Raw genomic sequence first — 22,792 nt, forward strand, 5'->3', positions numbered from 1 at the left:
GAGCTTCGTTTTATCTGAGAACTATTTTTCAGCCACTATTCTACCAATATTAATAAAACTCCAAAAATAGATGAAATAGTCAATACTTTTAATTAATCCATTTGTTATGATCAGATGAAGTCTTAAAATTACTTATTCTTATAGACAGTAACAAGGTTAACCTATACATTGCGAATTTAAGTCATTGCTATCAACAATAATGATTAATGACAAATGACAATGTAACCCACTTATTAGGCACAAATTTACACATAAATGACTTTAAACCATGCACTGTGAGATGATAAAATATGTGGAGAAAGACTCGAACTTTGGACGCTGTCATTGGTTGAAAATTAGTTTTTTTTTTAGCTAATTAATCTTCTCCTTCACTAAAGATCAATCATATAAATAACTTACAAATCTTAAATCTCATTATCTATAGTGGATAACAACAAATACTTTGAAGTTTGCATGTAAAATACAGGTTAATAACACGAAACATGAGAAATAGAATTAAATGTTAATGTAACTTGTAGAATTCATATCAGATTTCTAGTGTAATGATAAAATGCAACCGAAATAAAATATGATTCAACAAGAAAATATTGATGATGCCAACTACAATAATAATAATAATAATCAATAATATTAAATCCAATTCATTATAGTAATTACAACAGTTGAGATCATGAGTCACTTGAAGCTAGACCACAAAGAAAAACCTTTGAGCACTGAAAGACCGCTTCTTCTTATTGTGGGTCACCTCAACAGTGCGCGTCCACGATCCCGCCTCACGAGATTTGAACTCAAGACCTATCAGTCTAGCGCGAGAGCGCTTAACCATTAAACCACTGAGCTGGCCGGCATCCAACGGTGTTAATGTCTAACTTCAATTAATCCACGAAATTGAGCAACACATCCACCATTCATCACAACAGACCAGGTTCAACATTACTGATCACGGCTTCTCACTAGAACTCCTGGAAATACCTCATGAAGCCAGTCACTAGTGAGCATATGTTGATTATTATCAGAAGGGGTTTTTGTGGATATAATAGTAACACCATTGGATGCCGACCGGCTCAGTGGTCTAGAGTTTAGGCGTTTACACGCGACTGATGGGTCCTGGGTTCGAGTCTCGTGAGGTGGTGTCATGGATGGGCACTATTGAGGAGTCCCACAATAGAACAAAACGACTTTCCAGTGCTTCCAGGTTCTCCATGGTGGTCTAGCTTCGACTGACTCATGATCTCAACTATTAAAATTACTACAATACCCACTCTGACGCTTATTCATTATAATCATTTAAGAAACCTGATTTATATCTAATTTAAAGGCAAAATTTTAATTAAGAATAGTTTTGGTTAAATTAAAACTTAACAATCTATATAACCCCCTCCTATACTGATAGATTTAATTAATTAAACAAAAATGTCTTGGAAACAAAAAAAACAACAAGCTGTTTATTATGATTAAAAGCGTTGGAAAAATTCAATATATCTATCTATCTATATCTATCTATCTATCTATCTATCTATCTATCTATCTATCTATCTATCTATCTATCTATCTATCTATCTATCTATCTATCTATCTATCTATCTATCTATCTATCTATCTATCTATCTATCTATCTATCTATCTATCTATCTATCTATCTATCTATCTATCTATCTATCTATCTATCTATCTATCTATCTATCTATCTATCTATCTATCTATCTATCTATCTATCTATCTATCTATCTATCTATCTATCTATCTATCTATCTATCTATCTATCTATCTATCTATCTATCTATCTATCTATCTATCTATCTATCTATCTATCTATCTATCTATCTATCTATCTATCTATCTATCTATCTATCTATCTATCTATCTATCTATCTATCTATCTATCTATCTATCTATCTATCTATCTATCTATCTATCTATCTATCTATCTATCTATCTATCTATCTATCTATCTATCTATCTATCTATCTATCTATCTATCTATCTATCTATCTATCTATCTATCTATCTATCTATCTATCTATCTATCTATCTATCTATCTATCTATCTATCTATCTATCTATCTATCTATCTATCTATCTATCTATCTATCTATCTATCTATCTATCTATCTATCTATCTATCTATCTATCTATCTATCTATCTATCTATCTATCTATCTATCTATCTATCTATCTATCTATCTATCTATCTATCTATCTATCTATCTATCTATCTATCTATCTATCTATCTATCTATCTATCTATCTATCTATCTATCTATCTATCTATCTATCTATCTATCTATCTATCTATCTATCTATCTATCTATCTATCTATCTATCTATCTATCTATCTATCTATCTATCTATCTATCTATCTATCTATCTATCTATCTATCTATCTATCTATCTATCTATCTATCTATCTATCTATCTATCTATCTATCTATCTATCTATCTATCTATCTATCTATCTATCTATCTATCTATCTATCTATCTATCTATCTATCTATCTATCTATCTATCTATCTATCTATCTATCTATCTATCTATCTATCTATCTATCTATCTATCTATCTATCTATCTATCTATCTATCTATCTATCTATCTATCTATCTATCTATCTATCTATCTATCTATCTATCTATCTATCTATCTATCTATCTATCTATCTATCTATCTATCTATCTATCTATCTATCTATCTATCTATCTATCTATCTATCTATCTATCTATCTATCTATCTATCTATCTATCTATCTATCTATCTATCTATCTATCTATCTATCTATCTATCTATCTATCTATCTATCTATCTATCTATCTATCTATCTATCTATCTATCTATCTATTATATATATATATATATATATATATATATATATATATAAGGCATATAGACAAAAATTTGATCATTAATTAGTTGCTTATTGTTTCTGAGACAGTTGACCGCTCTGATAGTTACAAACAAAAACAAAAAAAAAACTGAAGGTTGACATAATTCATTAAAATCCTAACCAATAACGATAGAGATCATACATAAACAACCGACTCACAAAAACGGTAGTCAAAATTATTTATAATCCCATGACTACAAAGTGTATGTTTTTTTTCTCTCTGAAATTAAGCTTAAAAATCAACTATATACAATTTAGAGATTGACTTTACAACAAACTATTAAATTGAAGATTCCAAAACTCACTTCATCTACTTTAATTTGGTCAATCGATTAGTAGCGTGAATAATAACACAGTTTACTTGTGTAACTTGAAGCTCATTACACAAATATGTACTTGGTAAAAGGGTCAAATTATTATTATTTTTTATTTTAATTTTACTGGAAGGCAGTTTTTGCCAACTAGAGAACTATTAAAAAGTTATGGAGCATTGAATAGTTGCTGTATCATATTTCCAAATTCTGACAGGTTAAGTGAATTTAATAATATTTTATGCCTGAACTCAAGCGACATCACAAACTCAAAAACTGTAGGTTAGAAGTTGTAAATGGGGAACGCTACCGAGATAAGTCGATTATACACCTAGTCATATTCTCAGCTTACATGTCATTGAATAAGCAGTAAAGACATGTACGTGTATCACCACAGTTTGTGCACATCATAATTCATTTTAACAACTAAATCCTCTTACTTATTTAATCTTCTTATCTGAATTGTGGGATCGATATACCATATGGAGAGTTGAACAGTAGAAAACAACAGATTCATTTGTGAATTTCAATGATTCTACAGTCAGTTTCAGTTCAGGTTGAAAGCTAAATTCAAACCGAACAAATTTCAAAAGTCCCTAATGATTAAACAAATCTGATAATTTTTCCTCAAATTTTAAGCTTATGTATTCATATTCATAATACTTCTTACAGTTGATTCTAAACTATATTATTTACTCATTATTTAGTAATCAACACAATGGTTGTTTACTCCTCCAATGTGTTGACTGAACTCTACCGACCAAGTTGAAATATAGTCACCAATCTACATGATTAGACATCTCGTACATTATATCTTGCTGTCAAATCCCAATCATCACGAACTCGTGATTAACTAATGCTCAATAATAGTTGCAACTCTTTAACAAAGCACGTCTGAAATCCAGAAGGAGCTGATTTGCCCATGGGATTTTAACCAAAGTCAAGCGACATCAGAAAACTTAGCACTCAGCGATGTAAGTCCGAATACCATAGTGAGCATCAGTGTCATCAACACTGTGAATGTCATTTGACGACTAGTACGAAGCGTCTTCCAAGTATGACTTCTTATCAATTATCTCCAACCACTTAATATTAAATTAAACAGACTTAACATTATCTAAGTAACTAACAAACATAAATTTGATTCACCAGTGGAAGGTCCAATATCCATCGAATTTTGATAGGGGTTTTCTTCAATCGATTTTTCAAACTGGATAGCGTCTTTATTATAAGCAACTTGAAAATCAGTTGCTTCACATGAATCATTGAGTTTCGTGTTATTTTCTGACTCTTCCGGTATTCGAGATAAAGAAACATTCGATAGGACATTAGAGTTCGTTATAACTGAATTATCCAAACATGAATTAAATTGTTCATTAGAAGATATTTCAGAAGTGGAGGAAGAAACTGTATCATTATCAATGGAAAGTTCTGAAATTGGATTGAAAGATGACATTTCCTCTTGAAAATCTGGTGAATTTTTCCCACTTATTTCCATCTTATTTTCTGACTTGTTCAGTAATACTACATGATTACTGACAAAATCTTCAGTTTCATCACGCCTATCACCTAGTACAACTGATGAAAGTGAAGTAGACTTTTGAACATCAACTGAACTGCCTAATTCTTTCACTTCTTCACTAGTTGTTTTCACTGAAGTACGCCGAGGATGATGACGATCACTATTATAACTGTTACGTCGATCATGTAACTTCAATTCACCACGTTGTGAACCAACACGATTAAAATGTATTGGACTAGGTAGAATATAAGTGGAAATTTCAACAGTAACAGGCTTATGATCAGTTTCATAGAAATTTTTAGTAACATCATCATCAACATTATTATAGGGTTTACCTTGGCTTGATAACTCTTTACTTGGATCACTGACATGAGTATTGATTGTTCTGTTGGTGTATTTATGCATAATATCAACTTTATCATGATTTGTCGCTCCCATTTTAGATGAATCGCCTAAAATAGAACTATTCAATGAATCTGATTTGCCTAATGCTTCAGGTCTTGAACGTTCACGACGACCACTACGCCGATCAACCAATATAATATTACTTCTCTGAGATCCCACACGACTGAATATAACACTGCCGTCAGTCTCCTCAACAGATGTATTGGTTTTTGGAGTAATATTAATAATTTTGTTAGTTGGTTCATTCATTGATGAAACTGATGACATGTTGGAAGACAAAAAAAGTGAGGGCCGAATGGAAGAAAATATAAAAAACATGAAAAGAAATGCATAAAGACAATATTATTAAATAAGTAGTTATGAAAACGAGTTAAATTGTCCGCGTAATATACATAGTCTGTCCAATAAACACGCAAACTGAGATTAAAGGAACTTAAATTTATTAACTTTGGAGTACACTCATATTCATTCTCCTTCAAAACGGTGCTCAATTGTACAGAAACACATACTGTCTCCGTTTTCTATGTCCCAAAACATTTATGGAATTCCTTAGAAATCAGGCTCTTTGGCTACGTGGTCGTTTTGCGTTGCATCATTTTCACATCGTAACAGTTCTGCCTGAGAATGATTACTTTTCATTTCCGAACCAAAAATATCACCAGGGGATAGGTCTAATGAGTAGGAATGGTGATCTAAAGTGATTATCGGATTACAGATAAAAAAGAATTAGTGTATAATCACTGTTGAATATACAAGTGTATTGTCACGATGCAACAAACATTCATCAATATCCTATAAATGTTGTTGGATCTTTTAACAGAACTATCTTCGTCTTTCATCTTCTACTTTCTGTTCGTTCACACAAGGTTAGATACAACACTAATGGTCAACTGTTGAATTATGTACATCATAAACAATCCTAATAACTCAGTTCACGCATTTATTAGGCAAACCATGCATGAGATATATATGAGATGATTATTTATAAATGGATTAATAAAAAGTATGAAAAATGATGTTAGTTAGATTCACGTACTGTTTTGTATGTGTGAATTAACAAAATGAATAGTGAAAATAATGATATTGGTTATATTGATAAATGATTATTCATACTTAAGCCCAAAAAATCAGACACAAATAATATTGATGAAAATAATATCAGAGTTTTATCACAAATTGATATGATGGTAGATTATTAATAAATTTATTGATATCAATGTTCAAAAGCAATGTAAACAAGAAGTTTAAACGGAAGAGTTAACAAGTCTACATAATATGGAGAAGAAGAAGAAGAAAGTAATGAAACTGATAAATAGTAATGCTTTTGTCAAAGTCAGATATCCTCACATAATGCTACAAGATAATGTCATCAATGGTGGAGATCACTTTGGGATGGGGAACCCCTTAATTTCTGACTAATCTTTAACATTTATGTTACGAACAAAGACTAATTTTTTAAAAAAAATCTGGATTATATAGTGTCCAGTAGATTGATATTGGTTGTGAATACACAATCCTTACTAGTCAGTAATTCTTATTCAATATTACTTTCATTATCTGACTAATATTGACTTTATATGCATGTTATTTTCTTGATTATTTTCTCCTACTGTGTTAATTTTATGTGTCGATTTACTTAAGAGCCAGGTTCTATGTTATCTATGGATGACTGGCTGGGTGGATGACTTTATTATTTCACCAATAAACATCGTAGCTATCTTGATGATTACAGTAACTTATAGCAATTTCTAAAATTGTTTTCTTTTATAAACTGCATATTTGTATATAATTTGCACTGCTTAAAATGACTCAGACAAACAGTCAATAGATTCCATACATTAGTGTTACATTTTAGCATGCTATCCCTTAGCTATTTAACAACTTACTTCAATACAAGCAAAGATGGAAGGTGGCTGGCTAGCAGTGGAACCCAGGACGTGTGTTTCGTTCCATTTTGGACTTCTCTGTGCTAGCCAGTAATATACCTCTAGAACAGTAATTAAAGCTTTACAGTTAGAATTTTGTTCAGAAAACTTATCACCTTAAAGAATGCAACGTCAACAAAGTTTTCACCTGAAAACTTTTATATATACATTTTTTCTCTAAATTGTTTGCTATTATCAGAAAGGGGGTTCTGTGAAGATTTTAGTAATTTAATCGCTGAATTCATCAGTCAATTAAAGCGCGATCATGGATGCGCACTACTTAGAAGTCCCATACTAGAACAAAACGGCCATTCAGTACGTCCACATTTTTCATGGTGGTCTAACTTTAATCGACTCATGAATTCAACTATTTAATATTACAATGATTAAGATCATGAGTCAGTTGAAGCACGAATCTCGCAGGGGGCGAGGTCGTGGATGCGCACTGCTGAGGAGCCCCACAATAGGACGAAACGGCCGTCCAGTGCTTCCAGGTTTTCCAATTAAAATAGCTTCAACTTACTTATGATCTTAACCATTGAAATTACTATAATATTCACAAAACCCATCTGATATTTAATATTACTTAAAAGAACCAGAGAAGGAAGGAGAAATCGATAATAAATCAACAATATTTCAACTTACTAATATGACCTTAGAAATTTATATGATTTCACAATAAAATCTCCTGTATTTAATCATAAAAACTCGTTAGAATATCTCTTTAATGCATATTAACAATGGTAATCGATAATTATTTGTTTATTGTAAAAGATGGTTGAAGTCGGTGATAATGTTGGACACCTTCCTTCCGCCAAATATATATATATATATATATATATATATATATATATATATGTTTTAACCAATCACTTTGGTTTTATGAGCAGTGAGAAAATACTAGATCTTATTTATTGAATATGCATAAATGATTTTGCATAAAAACGTCTACTTTATTATAAACTATATACAAGTTATAGAATAGTGATAATCAACTGACAAAGATATAAATTTGCATAGTGCTTGGTGATAAGGAAGCAAACAAGTAAATAGATACACATATATACAACTACAAGTGAGAAGTTTACATTGAAAATATTGTGTATGTGAAAGAGAGAATATGTATAGTCAGTTATGCATGAGTTCTTGTATTTATTGTTGGTCGAGACTTTCTAAACGACTACAACAAACGAAGCGTAATTAATGAATTGACTACCGAAGTTAGACATTGCGATAGATTGTGTTGAACGATGGATATGCAATAGTCAAAAGCTGGGTAGTTTATTTGTGTTAATTTCCTGAGACATCCATCAAACTATTTATGAATTAATCTAAATAAAACAGATGCTTCCTGTAATAGAAAAATATCGTATGACTCAACCCAGTAATGTTTTGGATTTTTGGAACCTACAAAAAATCGGCTGCTTACTTACTTGATACTTCGTTATTTTCTTTTTGTAAACTTAAATTTATCGCTTATTCTCGTTAAAATTTCCTAATCAAGGTATCCTCACTTCTACTTGACGTTTAAGCTGATGATGTTATTCAGAAGAATAAAGAAGAGTTCACGATCAATGTGTTCAACTCAGAAAACGAAACTCCAACAAAAGACATCTTTTATTTTTATCACTACCAGTCATATTGTTTACCTACTGGTTTACCGTTCGATTAATATGATAACTTATAACTCCATATTCACCTCATGCCTTTTGAATAGATTTTATAGTGGATGACGTCTAATATGATCATCAAAACTGAGGAGCTGCACTCATATGACGAGTTCCAAGTAAGACAAAACGCACAACTCGGATTCTACTGATAGTCAAAATTCAAAAATTCTGTGAAACATATCTATAGGCAGGATAGTGGTAACTGTTCAGTATGCATATTAACCAACACAAACTGATCGAATCTAGCCTTCAATAATAGCAACGGGATAATAATGTCATGTTATTATTAATCTAATCACTAACCTGTGAGTTAAACTCAATCATGGATACATGAAAATTTATAGTGAATTCAATTTAAACATTTTAAATTCTATGAAAGTGACTATAGTTCAAGCATTATTGTAATTTATGCTAGAATAATTTTTGCAACTTCTGAAAAACCTAAGCAGACTATAAGTTATAATATTTGTAGACGATATTTCTAACAGATAGACCACAGCTGAGGTACCAAACGACACTAAATATTGTTGTTAGTTGTATCATGGGAATAGTAATCCAATGGCTTAGTGATCAACGACTTGATAGAAGACCTGAAGTTCGTGGTTTCGACCCCTAGAGAGATCTTGGGTTCCCATTTTAAAGGAGTTGTATACTGGGAAAAAATATATTCTAGGATATCTGAATTTTTAGAAAAGTTGATAATACAAAACAACCGTTTAATACTTCCTAGTTTTTAATAACTTTTCCAATGATGTCATTCGTTTAATGTTAGGAAAATCTACATAAGTCATTGAAAACAACATTTGTTTTGTTTCTATTTTCTAAAGTCCATACTTTGAAAAAATGATATTTACCGTGACAATTATTACAAAGAACATAAATGACTCAAGATAACATTAATTATATACCCATAATTACAGTGGGAAAAAAATACCAAGAAAGAATAATTTTTTCCCATGCATCTATATCGATTGAAAAACAATGAACAATTAAGGATGATGTATATTTTTGTTCTATCCAACTTTGGCGAGTATTAATGTCAGAAGGGTTTTTTGTGGATATTGTAGTAATTTTAATAGTTGAGATCATGAGTCAATCAAACCTAGACCATAATGAAGAACCTGGAAGTACTGGATGATCGTTTTGTCCTACTGTGGAACTCCTCAGCAGTGCACATCCACGATCCCGCCTCACGAGATTCGAACCCAGAATTTATCAGTCTCTCACATGAGCGCTTAACCTCTAGACCACTGAGCCGGTTGGCATCCAATGGTGTTAATATCTGACGTCAACCAATCCACGAAATTGAGCGACACATCTACCATTTTCATCAGTGAATTACTATTTCACGACAGACCCGGTTCAACATTACTGATCACTGCTTCTCTCTAGAACTCCAAGAAATACCTCATGAAGCCAGTCACTAGTGAGCATATGTTGATTATTATCAGAAGAGGTTTTTGTGGATATAATATTAATTTTAATAGTTGCAATCATGAGTCAATTGAAGCTAGACCATGAATACTTTATGAATACAATTACATCTTGGCAATGAATAACATAAAACTTTAAACAAACAACTAGTATTTCCTATGAATTACCTATAACTAACATGAAATATTGGAGAATATACCAGATTTCAAATTCTTATTCTGAATATATTATATTTATATGAAACACTATAAAAAACGAACGGAAAAATGCTGATTTAGTTAATCGATGTTATTACATAATGAACAAATAAACACCGTAATTTGAATGTTCATTAATCAATTAAGTCAATAAATTTATCTCAATTTAATCCACCTTTGAACGGATCACGTTTTTATTTATTTATTATTAACATCAAATTAACTAAAATTTCCTGATAGTTAGAAAAAAGACAGTATCAAAAGCTGTACACTTATCAGTATTGATGCATATATGAAGAATTGTAACCTTTCATAATCGAATTAATCTTCCATTTATAGACTATTCGGTGAAAGCTAGTCTTGTAACCATTTTTTTTCAACTCATTTATCAAGTACAAGTCAATACCCTCGGCCATGAGTCACATTTTTTTTGTAAGGACTGGTGATATCAACCTTCGTGTCTAGACCAATGTCAGAGTAACGGGATTCGGACTAGTATCTTAGTTCCAAATTTAGCTAACCATAATCATATTGTACTGTAAGCACTTAATTTATGACCATTAAATTTGAAAGTTTAAACACAGTTCTGTTTACTTTAAGTTTCGGTAGTCAAGTGTTATCACCAGCTTTATATAAAATGTAAAGCCTAGCGTCGATTATACGAATATGCATTGTGGTGCATTAATTTGTAATCAGTTATATAAAGAAATTCATAAAGAGGGTTTATTTATTCTGCTGGTGATATTATTTGATCGAACATTTTCCAGGCCAACATAGTGAACCAAAGGATTATATCTATATCTGTCCCATAACTCATTGAAATCTAGATTAATTGTTCTGGATAAATTCATTTGAAAAAGTGTTATGTCAATCGTAGTTTTTCGAATTCTATGATATTCCCTTCTCTACAATTTTTTTTTAAAGTATCAATCACATTCACGTTCACAGTAGTTTATCCACCGGCATTAACTAATGCTATGTTTGTCCCGTTAGGAGTTACTTATGTTATTGGTTACCTCTAGGAAGGATCTAAAGATAACCTACATCACAAACTGACTTCAGCCAGAGAATCAATAAGAACTAAGAAACGTTCAACAGCTATTTTATTCTGCTTAATGGTGCGTACCATCGATTGTACATGAGATTAAAACCAGATCTCCTAGTTTTCATCTCATTGATGATACATTTTTACCACTGCTTCGACATCTTTAAGTTCATACTTTTAGTTTTGATGAATTCATTGAAGGGTTTTACACTAAGATGAAATAGCCTCCTTATGTTATATTCAACTATATTTATCCAAAATATACTTACCAGCTAAGCTACTTCTAGGTGATTGGATTAAATTTACGTCCGAATGAAGGTAGGTAAACTCCTGGTTACAAAGAATGCGTCCAAATTCCACACTATCAATATAAATAGAATAACGTCCAGGCTGTAACGAAGGCATATGGATACGTAACTGCGATAGATCAGATTGACTTGACTCATCCAAAAACCAATCATCTCTAGAAACTGGATGGTCACCAACAAAAACAGTAGATCGCTTCATTATTTCAGTCGTGAGGAAACGGCAATAAATTGTTAACTCAGTACCACCTAGGAAATAGAAAGCAAATTACAGCAGTTTTGTATTAGAAATAAATCACTTCATGAAAAACACATTCAATAGAGATCAAAGAGACTAGCGAAGTTAGAACGCCTAAAAACAGTACATTAACATACGTTGTCACACATTTAAACAGGAGAGACAGTAAAAGTCAGAAAAAATTATTTATCAGCTCAAGGTTAGATCAACAAACAAGTACTTGTTACTTGTCTCATTTTTATTTGAGTATATTAAAGGTATACCTAATTCAGTCAAAATTTAACAGTGAGATATGTAGTAAGTGCGTATGTATGATACACGTTTTAATACTCTGAACCCATCTTATCGATTTTCTTAAGTAAAATCCTTTTTCTAATTTAAAGAGACTTCAGAATTGTTCGCATTCTTTTATTCTTGGCATATTATCCATCTTAAGGAGTCATATTTTACAATTGTGAAAGAGAAACATTACAAACTACTTAATTATACCTAATCCGAAGGTTACACACAAAACTGAAATCTATTTGAAGACAAGATAACCATCAAGCTGTGCTAATGTAGTTCAGTAACTTGGATGGATACATTTATGTGTTACAATTGATTGGTTACTGGGCGGTGATCAATGTCATGTATGTTAGGTCCTTCTTAGTGCGAATCGAATTCTATCGACCAAGTTTCAATGTGGGTGACACAGGATCGAATCCATCAGGAAGCATCAGTTACCTCAAGATTACAGGTATATCTTGCTGACGAGTGCCAAGTAGCACGAAACCTAGGTCTAGGGTTTCCTGTTGATTACCTCCAACTACCATCTTATTTATGTGTTACATTCTACATTTTTTTACAATTAACTGACTAGTGTCAAATGGACAACGTATCAAACTATTCCATTTTCTTAGTATGAGAATCAGCTAATTAGTGAGATGTATCAAGTTTATTTATTATAGTAGGTCATTATTATGGCTTCAATAACTTTGATTTCAAAATATTTCTGTAACATTACTACTATTATTAGTGGCTTTATTCAATATTATATTTTTGGTATAATATAGGATTCTCAGTACAAAATATTTCAACAAGTTTCCTTTTATTATTTCTTGATCGGTCCTGGAGATAAATATTGAGTAGACGCCACCTAGATATTAGCAATTCTGTAATCGACATATGAATAATGCACATTCTTTTCAATGCATATTGTCAGCCACCATGATGTCCCCGACTGTACTTTTTTGTAACCTGTACAGCGAAATATCATAAACTTTTCACAGATACGCCTGAATAGATTATGGGCTTAATAGACACAATGATGTGCTAAAGCAAACAAAAGTAGATAACTTGTTGAAATAGCTAGATAACAAGAACAGGTAGCCCAGATATTCAAACAGGCTGACGTGTTGAAAGTTGTATCATAGATTTTTGTTTCCCAAAAATTACTATTCCAAATAATGATCATATATTTACAGAATACAATGAATTCATTACATTTCATGAATGGTTTCTCTACATTTACATACAAGCTAATTAAATTAAATTAAATTATTTCCAATTTTCAACATCATTTTGAATTTGAAAAATAGATTATCATTCATTTCGATGGAGTTTTGTTCTTTGAGCTGGATGGTTTGGTTCATTTAGCTTAGAGAACAAAACTCCATCAAAATCATCCATCTTAGCTACAAATTTTCCCCACCATCTCAGTGATTATCATTCAATAATCAATAAGTTTCATGCATCTTGATCTTTTGATAATTTTTTATATCAAAACTAGAATAATAAAATTTGTAGAATAATATAATTTCATTTTAGTTCAAGATTTCTCATTAGATACTATGATAATAGTTCATTTGTAAACAATTTGTTGTTTGTTTTATTTTGAAGGGGGGGGGTATTCATCAACTCTTTATTATCATTTATAAGTCTAACCCTTTCTTGTTATGACCTCATCTTTAACAAACAAATACTAATCAGTTTTAACAATTATGTTAAATATGCTGTTTGTTCTCTGTATTTCCTAGGTTGTTTCCAATTAAACTTCATTAATTACAATGTTTAAAAAAGATTTTATGATAATAATATTATCAGATTGAAGATTTATGGAGATTGAAGCATGTTTAAAGTTGAATTCATGAGTCGATTTCCACAAGTCCCCATTCTGCTCACTAGTGACTAACTTCAAGATGGATATCCTTGACTTCTGGTGAGAATCCATAACCAATGGAGTCCAATCCGTGTCTGGTGTGAGACAGTTATTCACCTCAGATAATGGATGGAGCGTTGCACATAATCATAGATTGATGCAAGTTAGACATTAACACTGTTGGATGCCAGCTCAGTGGTCTAGAGGTCAAGTGTTCGCGCGCGAGACCGAAGGTCTTGGGATCGAATCCCGTGTGAGGGATAGTGGATGCGCACGGCTGAGAAGTCCTTTTCTAAGACGAGACACCAGTCCAGTATTTCCAAGTTTTCAATGGTAGTCTAGCTTTACTTGACTCATGAATTCAACGTTAGGTAATATTACAAACGTAGGTCTATGACGTTCGCAGTTGATTAGGAGCCTTAAACTACAATGAATTCATGTTATTCTGTAAATCTTGTTTCCCTCATCTTATTTAAATGAATAAGTTGTTTGAGATTTAGGTGAAGTTAGGAACTACACTTTTAACAAGGTTTTTATAACTGCTTAGGGTGATAGTTCTGGAATATTTAAAGTAATTTTATAACATAATCGTAATAAAAAAATCTATTGAGGTTTCGAAAAAAAAGACAGATATATGGGTTAAAATCACTAAATTATGATTATTATTTATCAAAGAACAAAAAGGGTGATGTGCACCAGATGCTTAAAATTATAGTCAGTTTGCTTCATAGAGAATAGGATTCCAATGGTCTAAGTATTTATGGATCACTTATTGAAATTACAGGTTCGCGTACATTAAATTAACCTTCAAACTCCTAAGGTAGTTCTTTATCACAGACTTACATCAACTAAGGAATCATTAAAAAATGTGAAACAATAAATAACTGTTTTGTTCTAGTTTAAGACTGTATGATACGTTGCCTGGGTTTAAACCAAACACAATAAGGTTTCATAATAAGTACATTGTCCTTAAATCACTAAATCGGGACCCAGTATTTGGCATTCTAAGCTTCAATTAATTAACGATATAGCCTAACTATCATTTAGTGTCATCTGGTAGGTAAATAAAGACATGAAATCAATCCATGAAGTCACTGACTGCTGATCGGTTATATATTAGTAAGTGCAAACTTGCTGGTTGAGATCCACGGATTACTCATAGTCAGTGGTTTAAGAAGTGGGGTGAGAAAGAACAAATTGATTGATGTAGTACAAACGCCGATATTCTCTTCTTTCCTTTAAACACTGAGTATCGTTCCTGAATCTTCGTTCTTTGATCTCATTTCTTTCTTTTGAACTGCATCTTATATATTTAAATCTTTATTACAACTACAGTTAGTTCCTTTCCTTTGCTTCTCATCATATTGGTTTCTTCTCTTATTATATTGATTTAACTTGTGGTGTATTGGACTGACATATTTGTTTTCTACGTTACCAATGACTTACTTACTGGCTGACTCTATTGGTGGTAAGAGCTTCACATGAGATTATCGGGAAATCAACCTCGTAACCCACCGTTAATAAGTACACAGCTATAAGTTATTTAGGTTAGTTCAATTCTATGAGTTTTGTCATATACTCAGAGGTCAACAGTGTCATTACATAATTCTATAGCAAAGTTGCACTACTTTAATAATTTACAGTCATTTGGTCGTGTAAATACATTTAATACTACCCTGTAGTCAAAGAAGAATCAAGATAATCACTGAAATATATTACCGAACCTGTTTTTTTAATACATCCTTATCAAATTACTGATCAAAACTATCTTGCATATCACATAATCTACTATCACTAAAGAAATGAATTTTGATCACAAAGTTCGAGTTAAAGTTTTGGTTATCATCACTAGTAATATTTGATAAATGTGATTATACTGACTAAGAATGATGTTGCTGTAAAAAGCAAACCTCTTTGATAAATTACATTCTATGATTACTCAGTATCAATTCTTAACCTTAAAAACAGTAAAGTAATTGAATGAGTTATAACAACTCTGGATGTGATTCAGACAAGGAATCAATAACTTCATGAATTAGTACGACGTTCTTCATTGCCCGTACGAAGTTTTTGTCAAACTAATCCCATGCCAGTTAACATTATATTATCAAGGTAGGCACTAACCTTTACAATTAAACCACATCATATTGAAATTCATATAGATATGAGCACATCTTGTCCGTTACATCATTAATTACGTTCATTACTTGCAGTGAACAAAATCGGACGATTAAAGTGAATTTTAAATCATCCCCATAAGTTTATTTTATTTATTTAAACACATAAACATTGGTACAAGGAGGCAGCAAATACATATGCGCCACATAAATCATTTGATTTATGTAAGGGCTGGGATACTGCCCAGTTACCCAAACCGAAGCAGGTGGTTTTCTTAGGAAGCCACACGCCGAGCCTTTGGCCTAAAGGTTTAATCCACAAGGTAGTAGACCACCCTTAGGAGATGCGGTCCCATGGTAACCAGAGACTAACAACAGGTACATACGCCATTTGTTCCTTTAGGGTACTGGAGGCCATGTGCACCATTGATTTGGAATCAGGGTTTTCCAACTTCCCTAGGTGGACTTTCCGTGTCCATCAACCCGTTTACAGCGCCACATATTCTGTTTTCGTCTTCTCGATTTCGTAAACAACACCCCCACCACGAGTAGCTAGTGAGTAGGACTTCCCTGGCAGTGGCTGTATACGCGTACCTATGTGAAAGCACATCGAGAGGGAGAGCTGACTCTCCCCATTCTCGGCCATACCAGGGCATTCGGGGGCTGCTCATAAGTTAATTAAACACATATAAATACCGAAGTATATTGTTAAAAAAAAGTGTTAAATATGAAATAACTGGAAAGTTATGAAATATACATGAAACACTTAAACAAAACATAATACAAAATAATAACTTCACTAATTCTTACCTGAAGATGGACCACATTTTGGTGCTATTCTTAATAATTCCGGTTTATTTTTTAAATGTTCATCTGGATCTTTCATACTAATATCAATATTTGAAGCAATTGATCCACTTCTTTTACTTGGATGCATTGAATTTCGGCGTTTTAATTGATTTGTAGCAAATGCTGATGAGGATGTCAATGAATTAGCTAATTTTTTCATTAGAAAAAAAAGAGAGTAAAATGATATGATGTTCAGGTGAGAATAATAATGATTGGTTGGTTGCTCAGTCAGACATGTAAATAGTCTGATGAGTTATATATTCCTCTATCCTCATTACTTATTATTGACTGATTGTTTATTGTTGTTGGATTGTATTGGGTTTTTGGTGTGGAAATATATTTACATTCTAGTCAGGTTAATTACCTTTTCTTGATCATTTGAGTTCTATTAAAGTCCTATAGAATAGACACTGCGAAGGGAATCTAGTGTAGATATTCGTCTAAGGCAAATTAACGTCCCATACGTGTAGACGAAGTAAAAGCAACCATAATAGCATGATAAATTAATGAATTTAAAATTACTACCTGTTAATTCACTATAAGCTCCAAGTACACTTCCATCCTTTTCTTCAATGACTCCATCTTCTTCATTTAAATTCTGTTGATAATAATCTTTAATTAAATAATAATAGTAATAAAATAAATATGATATTAATTAATCTACATATGTAATAACTGTTTATGTATTACTGTAAATGTTATGGAAAGAGTGCTTTTCAATGATTTGATAGACTAGATTTATGATATAACAGATGAATGTCAATATTTTCTTTAATCCCACGATATATATTCAAACATTCAGTCACAACGTATGTACATCGGTTCCAATTGCCATACCCGTTAGCACACCAAATCACAGAATGGTAGACAACTAACAGTATCAGTGGTATTAGAAAACATTAGGCATTGAATAAACGACTTGAAAATGGTATATAAATTAGTGAAATAAAAACAGAAAAAATTATAAGGAATTTACAATCTCAGGATTTACGAGAAGACAAAAAATGGATGCACCTGCTCTATTCCAAACGACTTTTAGCCATTTCATTCAAAGTCTCTAACCACTAGTCACAATAGTCAACCAAGTAGTCTACACTTATTAACAGAGTCAAGTCCGATTGTCAGTGACTTCATGGATTTATGTCATGTATTGGTTTGGCCACCTCAGGATTTCTTACATACTACCACTGGACTAGAAAACATCGTCCCGTCGGGGTAGACGGTGGCTGGGCATACGTAGCACGTGTCTTAACCACTTCAGTTGAAAAAGATTTACCACCTCACCAGGTGGTTTCCCGTCATTACCTAATAATCTATTTTTCACCCAGGCATTGTTTACCCTGTGGTCCAAAAATACACGAGCGATGCTTCGTAGACAGTTATGATCGAGTACTAGAAGCTTACGAATATCCTCTACTCTTGATGTTTCACATCTATAAAGTAGGACGAAGCAAACTGCTCTCAATCGACCAGTAGCATTTGAGTAGAGAGCTTGTACAAGATTAATGTACTTCTTTGGTACGCCTTTCAATGACAGACATTGCCACAGAACCTCATGATCGACGAAGTAAAACGCCACCTTTAGGTCAAGAAATAAGACTATGGTAAGACGTTGAAAAGTATGTCTGTATTTCATAATCTGCTGAAGGGTGAATATTTGGTCTATACATCCACGTTCACGTCTGAAAACGGCTTGGTTTCATCAGGTTTGCTCTTTACGAGCTCTAGTTAAATTTCGAAGTATTATTGAGGCTTGGATATATTTCTACCACTCGATAATAGGGCCGTGGATCTAGATTCCGTTACCACGAGGCTGGATACTCGAACAACAGACTATACACAGGCTGGATCGCGTCATATCGGATAGGAATGGGCAATGCTTTACTCAACACTACTGTATGCAGTCTTCACTAAGTAAATTCAGAGAAGTTTTGTAGCCTTGATAGATGATTTTATTGGAGTTTTATTCTCTGAGTCGGATGGTTTGGTCGTGGAGCTTTCATCATTATTCTGAACGGCATCAGTAGCACAAACTTCAGACAGAAGTCAAATCGATCAACTGATCAGAAAAATTACGGACAAATATAGGACCAAAGATCAAATCAATAGGAGATATAAACAAAATAAAGAAGTAAACAACAACAGGCTAAAGGTCAACAAGAACTAATCAACATCGAGGTTCACAGGGCAAGCTGTGAGCCGTATGTGGAGAAATTCGAACACTTCACTTCTACCTGAAGTTTGTGCTGATGATGTCGTTCACAAAAACGATGAAATCGCCATGAGCGAACCATCCAGCTCAGATAACAAAACTCGATCAAAATAAGTCCAGATAAGAACTCAATAATAGGAAAGAAAGTCAAACATTTAATCGTCAGTAATCTGAGTGTCTGTTTGTCCATACCTAGCGGCCGATCACATTTACTTCAACTAGCTAAACATCAGTCTAATTGTTAAGATGGATGAACAGAATGTCCGCCGATAGATGAACACAGTGATATGATTAGTGCCTAGTTGATGACTGCTCATGTGACCGAATTAAAAGTGTGAGCCAATGAGGGATTCGAAATTAAAAATAAGTTCACTAGATTATTCTGGCATGTGCTTAGTAGATTTAGCTGCATATTATATAACCACGACTGGAAGTTCTGGACTCTATATAGAAGAATTTCCAGTGTATTCAACGCTGTCACTCGACCTTATTATATCACTGCCTAGAAAAATTGCAATATTGTGTGAACTAAGATTTCCATCTGTGATGCAATTTTAGGACGTGTATTTGATTTTGCACTAATGATTTGTTGGTGGTGTTCACATATGAACTCATGAAGAAGTATTTTGATAAATTTAAATTGTCGTTGCACCAACCGAGCCATAATGATTTCTAAGCATCCATAGTAACTGATATTATAACAATCAATTTTTTCTATCTTCGTCGTCGCTATGATGGTGTATACTTTATGATTTCGAGTAGATTTTTGGTTGCGAAAACCAACGGTCACAATATTGACTAACATATGATATACAGTGGTAGGATGTGTGCAGATGATGGCTGTCCGCGCGACCGGATTAATGATGTAAGCCTCCAAATACGTCGAAATCAAGGACAAAACAACTAACAAGAAGAATAGGTATTTTACATAACAAAAATACATGCTTCTATATACAATATTAATGCGAAATAAGGACTGTGAATCGTTACGTGTGATTAGAGGGAATCAGTTAGTAGTTCGCTTGCTCTCTAATCAACTAACGCCTGACCGTTAGGTTTGATTTTGGGGAATCGTTTCAATCAAATCTGTTTAAGATATGGAACATGGTAGTAGAAGAATAAAAGTAGAGATCAACTTATGCAGGCAATTGTTTCTTGTGAATTAAGGTACATGTATTATATACTCAAATTCGAACCAATCAATGGGTCCACAAGTTCTTCCCTTAACTATTTTACTTAGTACCATTTCAATATGTCGGCCAAGTGTTAGGTCTTATAGTCAACTTTTCGTTTCAGTGGCATGGCGGGTTACTTACTTTATTATGTCTGTTACCTCTCGAGGAGGAGCATAGACTACCAACCAGAATTCCTCAACTAACTCAGTTCTCTGCCTTTCCAGTTTTTTTCAGTTGTTGTTTATTCTTTTGATGTCTGCTTCCGGTTCCCGAAACAGTGTGTTCATTTGTCTTCCACTTTTCCATTTCCCTTCAGGATTCCGAGTTAAAGCTTGCTTCGTGATGAAGTTTTATTATTTTCTTAATGTATGTCCTATCCACTTTCACCGCCTTTTCCTAATTGTCTCCCCAGCTGGAAGCTGGTCTGTTCTTTCCCATAGTAGGCTGTTGCTGATGATAACCTGTCAACGGACATTGAGTATCTTGCGTAGACAACTGTTTATAAATACTTGTACCTTCTTGATGATGGTTGTAGAAGTTCTCCATACTTCAGCTTCATACTGTAGAACTGTCTTGACGTTCATATTAAGGATTCCGACGTTGATATTGGTTAACACTTGTTTTGAGTTCCATATGTTCTTCATTTGTAGGGATACTTCCCACACTTTTTAATCAGTGCCTTCACATCTGCATCAGATCCTCCTTCTCCATCGATGAGGCTAACCAGGTACGTGAAAATGTTCACTTGCTGCAGAGGTTGCTGATGCGCTGGATGTCTTATTAGATGGTGAATGACCTAGAACAAATCTTACAAACGTGTGTGTTTCAAACGACTTTTAGTTATTTTTGGTTGTTTCGTTTGCATACATAAGTATATAAGTAAATATGTGAGTCGTTTCACTTGAAACGTTGATTGACAGCTACTTGTCTTCTGATACCAGTTTATTTGACAGATCTTATGAATAAATCGATCTCATGAACGTTTATTAGTTAACCACATTCTGCTATTTTGCATCATCTATCGATCAGCACTCATATTCTAGCAACATTAAAACAAACTGCCAGACAAGTTAGTCAAAGCAATGAGAATTACATAAACAGTACAACTGATTTTATCAATTTTTCTAGATTAATTAATAAAATTAACCTGGTTTAAAGATATTTGCAGATATATTTAAAATAAGATAAAAAGAGGCTGCATACCAAATGGATTGTAACCATTATTCATTGGCTTTGTATTCAACACTGAGTTCGAAGGTGAACGTGACTGTCGAATTGGAGCAGGCACATGTAATGCATGATTGGCTACTTTCTTATACCACCGTTTCTTTTTCTTGTGCTCATCATTATTTGACGATAAACTTATAACACTTCCACTATAATTTAATGAGTTTGGTGTTGAACCTTTGTCTTTATGAAGATGTAAGCTAAAAACAAAGAAGCATTAGTAACAATAATAATTAAAAACCCATTAGAGCCCGTTTATTACCATTTTTTCAAAACTTGCTCGACCGCGAAATATAGAAACTGCAATGACTTTTCATACGACATAAGAATTAGACAATTTCAAGAGCTAACGGTTAATTTAATGTAGATAGTCAGTAGTGGTTAATGTAAAGTCGAACACCAGTATATGTCACCCTAAGTCAACATATCAAAATCAAAATGAGGTGATAAAACTGAAAAGATGAATTGAAAGGAAGTCAAAATAATTTTAATAGTAGCGACAGTCGGAAAGAATAAGTATTGGAAACATGGTTTGAGAAAAGATTTGATGTTTATGGAGGAAAGCTATAACTTTGGAACTAAAAGAGGATGAAGACTGATTACATTTGCAATTGTGGTAGATTATTAGCTATATTACTCAGAAGTGCTAATCACTGGTCGCGGTTATGGCGTGGATCCTAACCACGTAACATGTACTTAGTATCACGAGTCATTCCTATGCCCATAGATTTCGTAGATTTCATATCAGAGATTCTTCTTGTAAATTCATGGCTTGTGCTAAAGAACATCTAAGCTACACAAAATGTTCTCCAAACAGTCCTGTAGAACTAGAAAACTCGCAAACCCTACTGTTCTTAATAGAAAAAGCCTCACAATTCGCCCAACATGAACCGTTCATCGCTGCATAATCGTGTTGCAACTAACATTTTTCCGGCTTTGTATGACAAATAATTATCTGTTTCTTCAAGAGAAATATACTTATATCTTCTAAAGAGTAAGTGCTTAGTCTATTTAAATTAAGACAATGAAAAAGAGCAAAGTATCAACCATTTTTATCTCAAAAATAGGAATGTCGAATGAAGTTAAAACCCCATCGCACTATGAGGTTTGACATTGGGAACCAAATAAACCACAATTCACGA

At 32.9% G+C, this 22,792-nt stretch overlaps 1 protein-coding gene across 2 annotated transcripts in view; it reads right to left on the reverse strand.

Moving 5' to 3' along the window:
* MS3_00002358 (uncharacterized protein) overlaps positions 1-22,792 on the reverse strand; it is a 45,377-nt gene that overhangs the window by 21,891 nt on the left and 694 nt on the right. The window contains exons 5-9 of one of the 2 annotated variants that reach the window (XM_051209923.1): positions 21,627-21,850; positions 17,562-17,648; positions 16,998-17,183; positions 7,690-11,944; positions 4,342-5,376 (exon numbers count right to left, since the gene is read on the reverse strand). In XM_051209923.1, coding sequence (XP_051075411.1) covers positions 4,342-5,368 — 1,027 coding nt within the window. In that variant the 5' untranslated portion in view covers positions 5,369-5,376; positions 7,690-11,944; positions 16,998-17,183; positions 17,562-17,648; positions 21,627-21,850. Of the gene's footprint in view, positions 1-4,341; positions 5,377-7,689; positions 11,945-16,997; positions 17,184-17,561; positions 17,649-21,626; positions 22,655-22,792 lie in introns of those variants that run through there. The other variant, XM_051209924.1, reaches the window with a different exon arrangement.

Source organism: Schistosoma haematobium, chromosome 1, assembly GCF_000699445.3.
Source record: "Schistosoma haematobium chromosome 1, whole genome shotgun sequence".
NCBI lineage: Eukaryota > Metazoa > Platyhelminthes > Trematoda > Strigeidida > Schistosomatidae > Schistosoma > Schistosoma haematobium.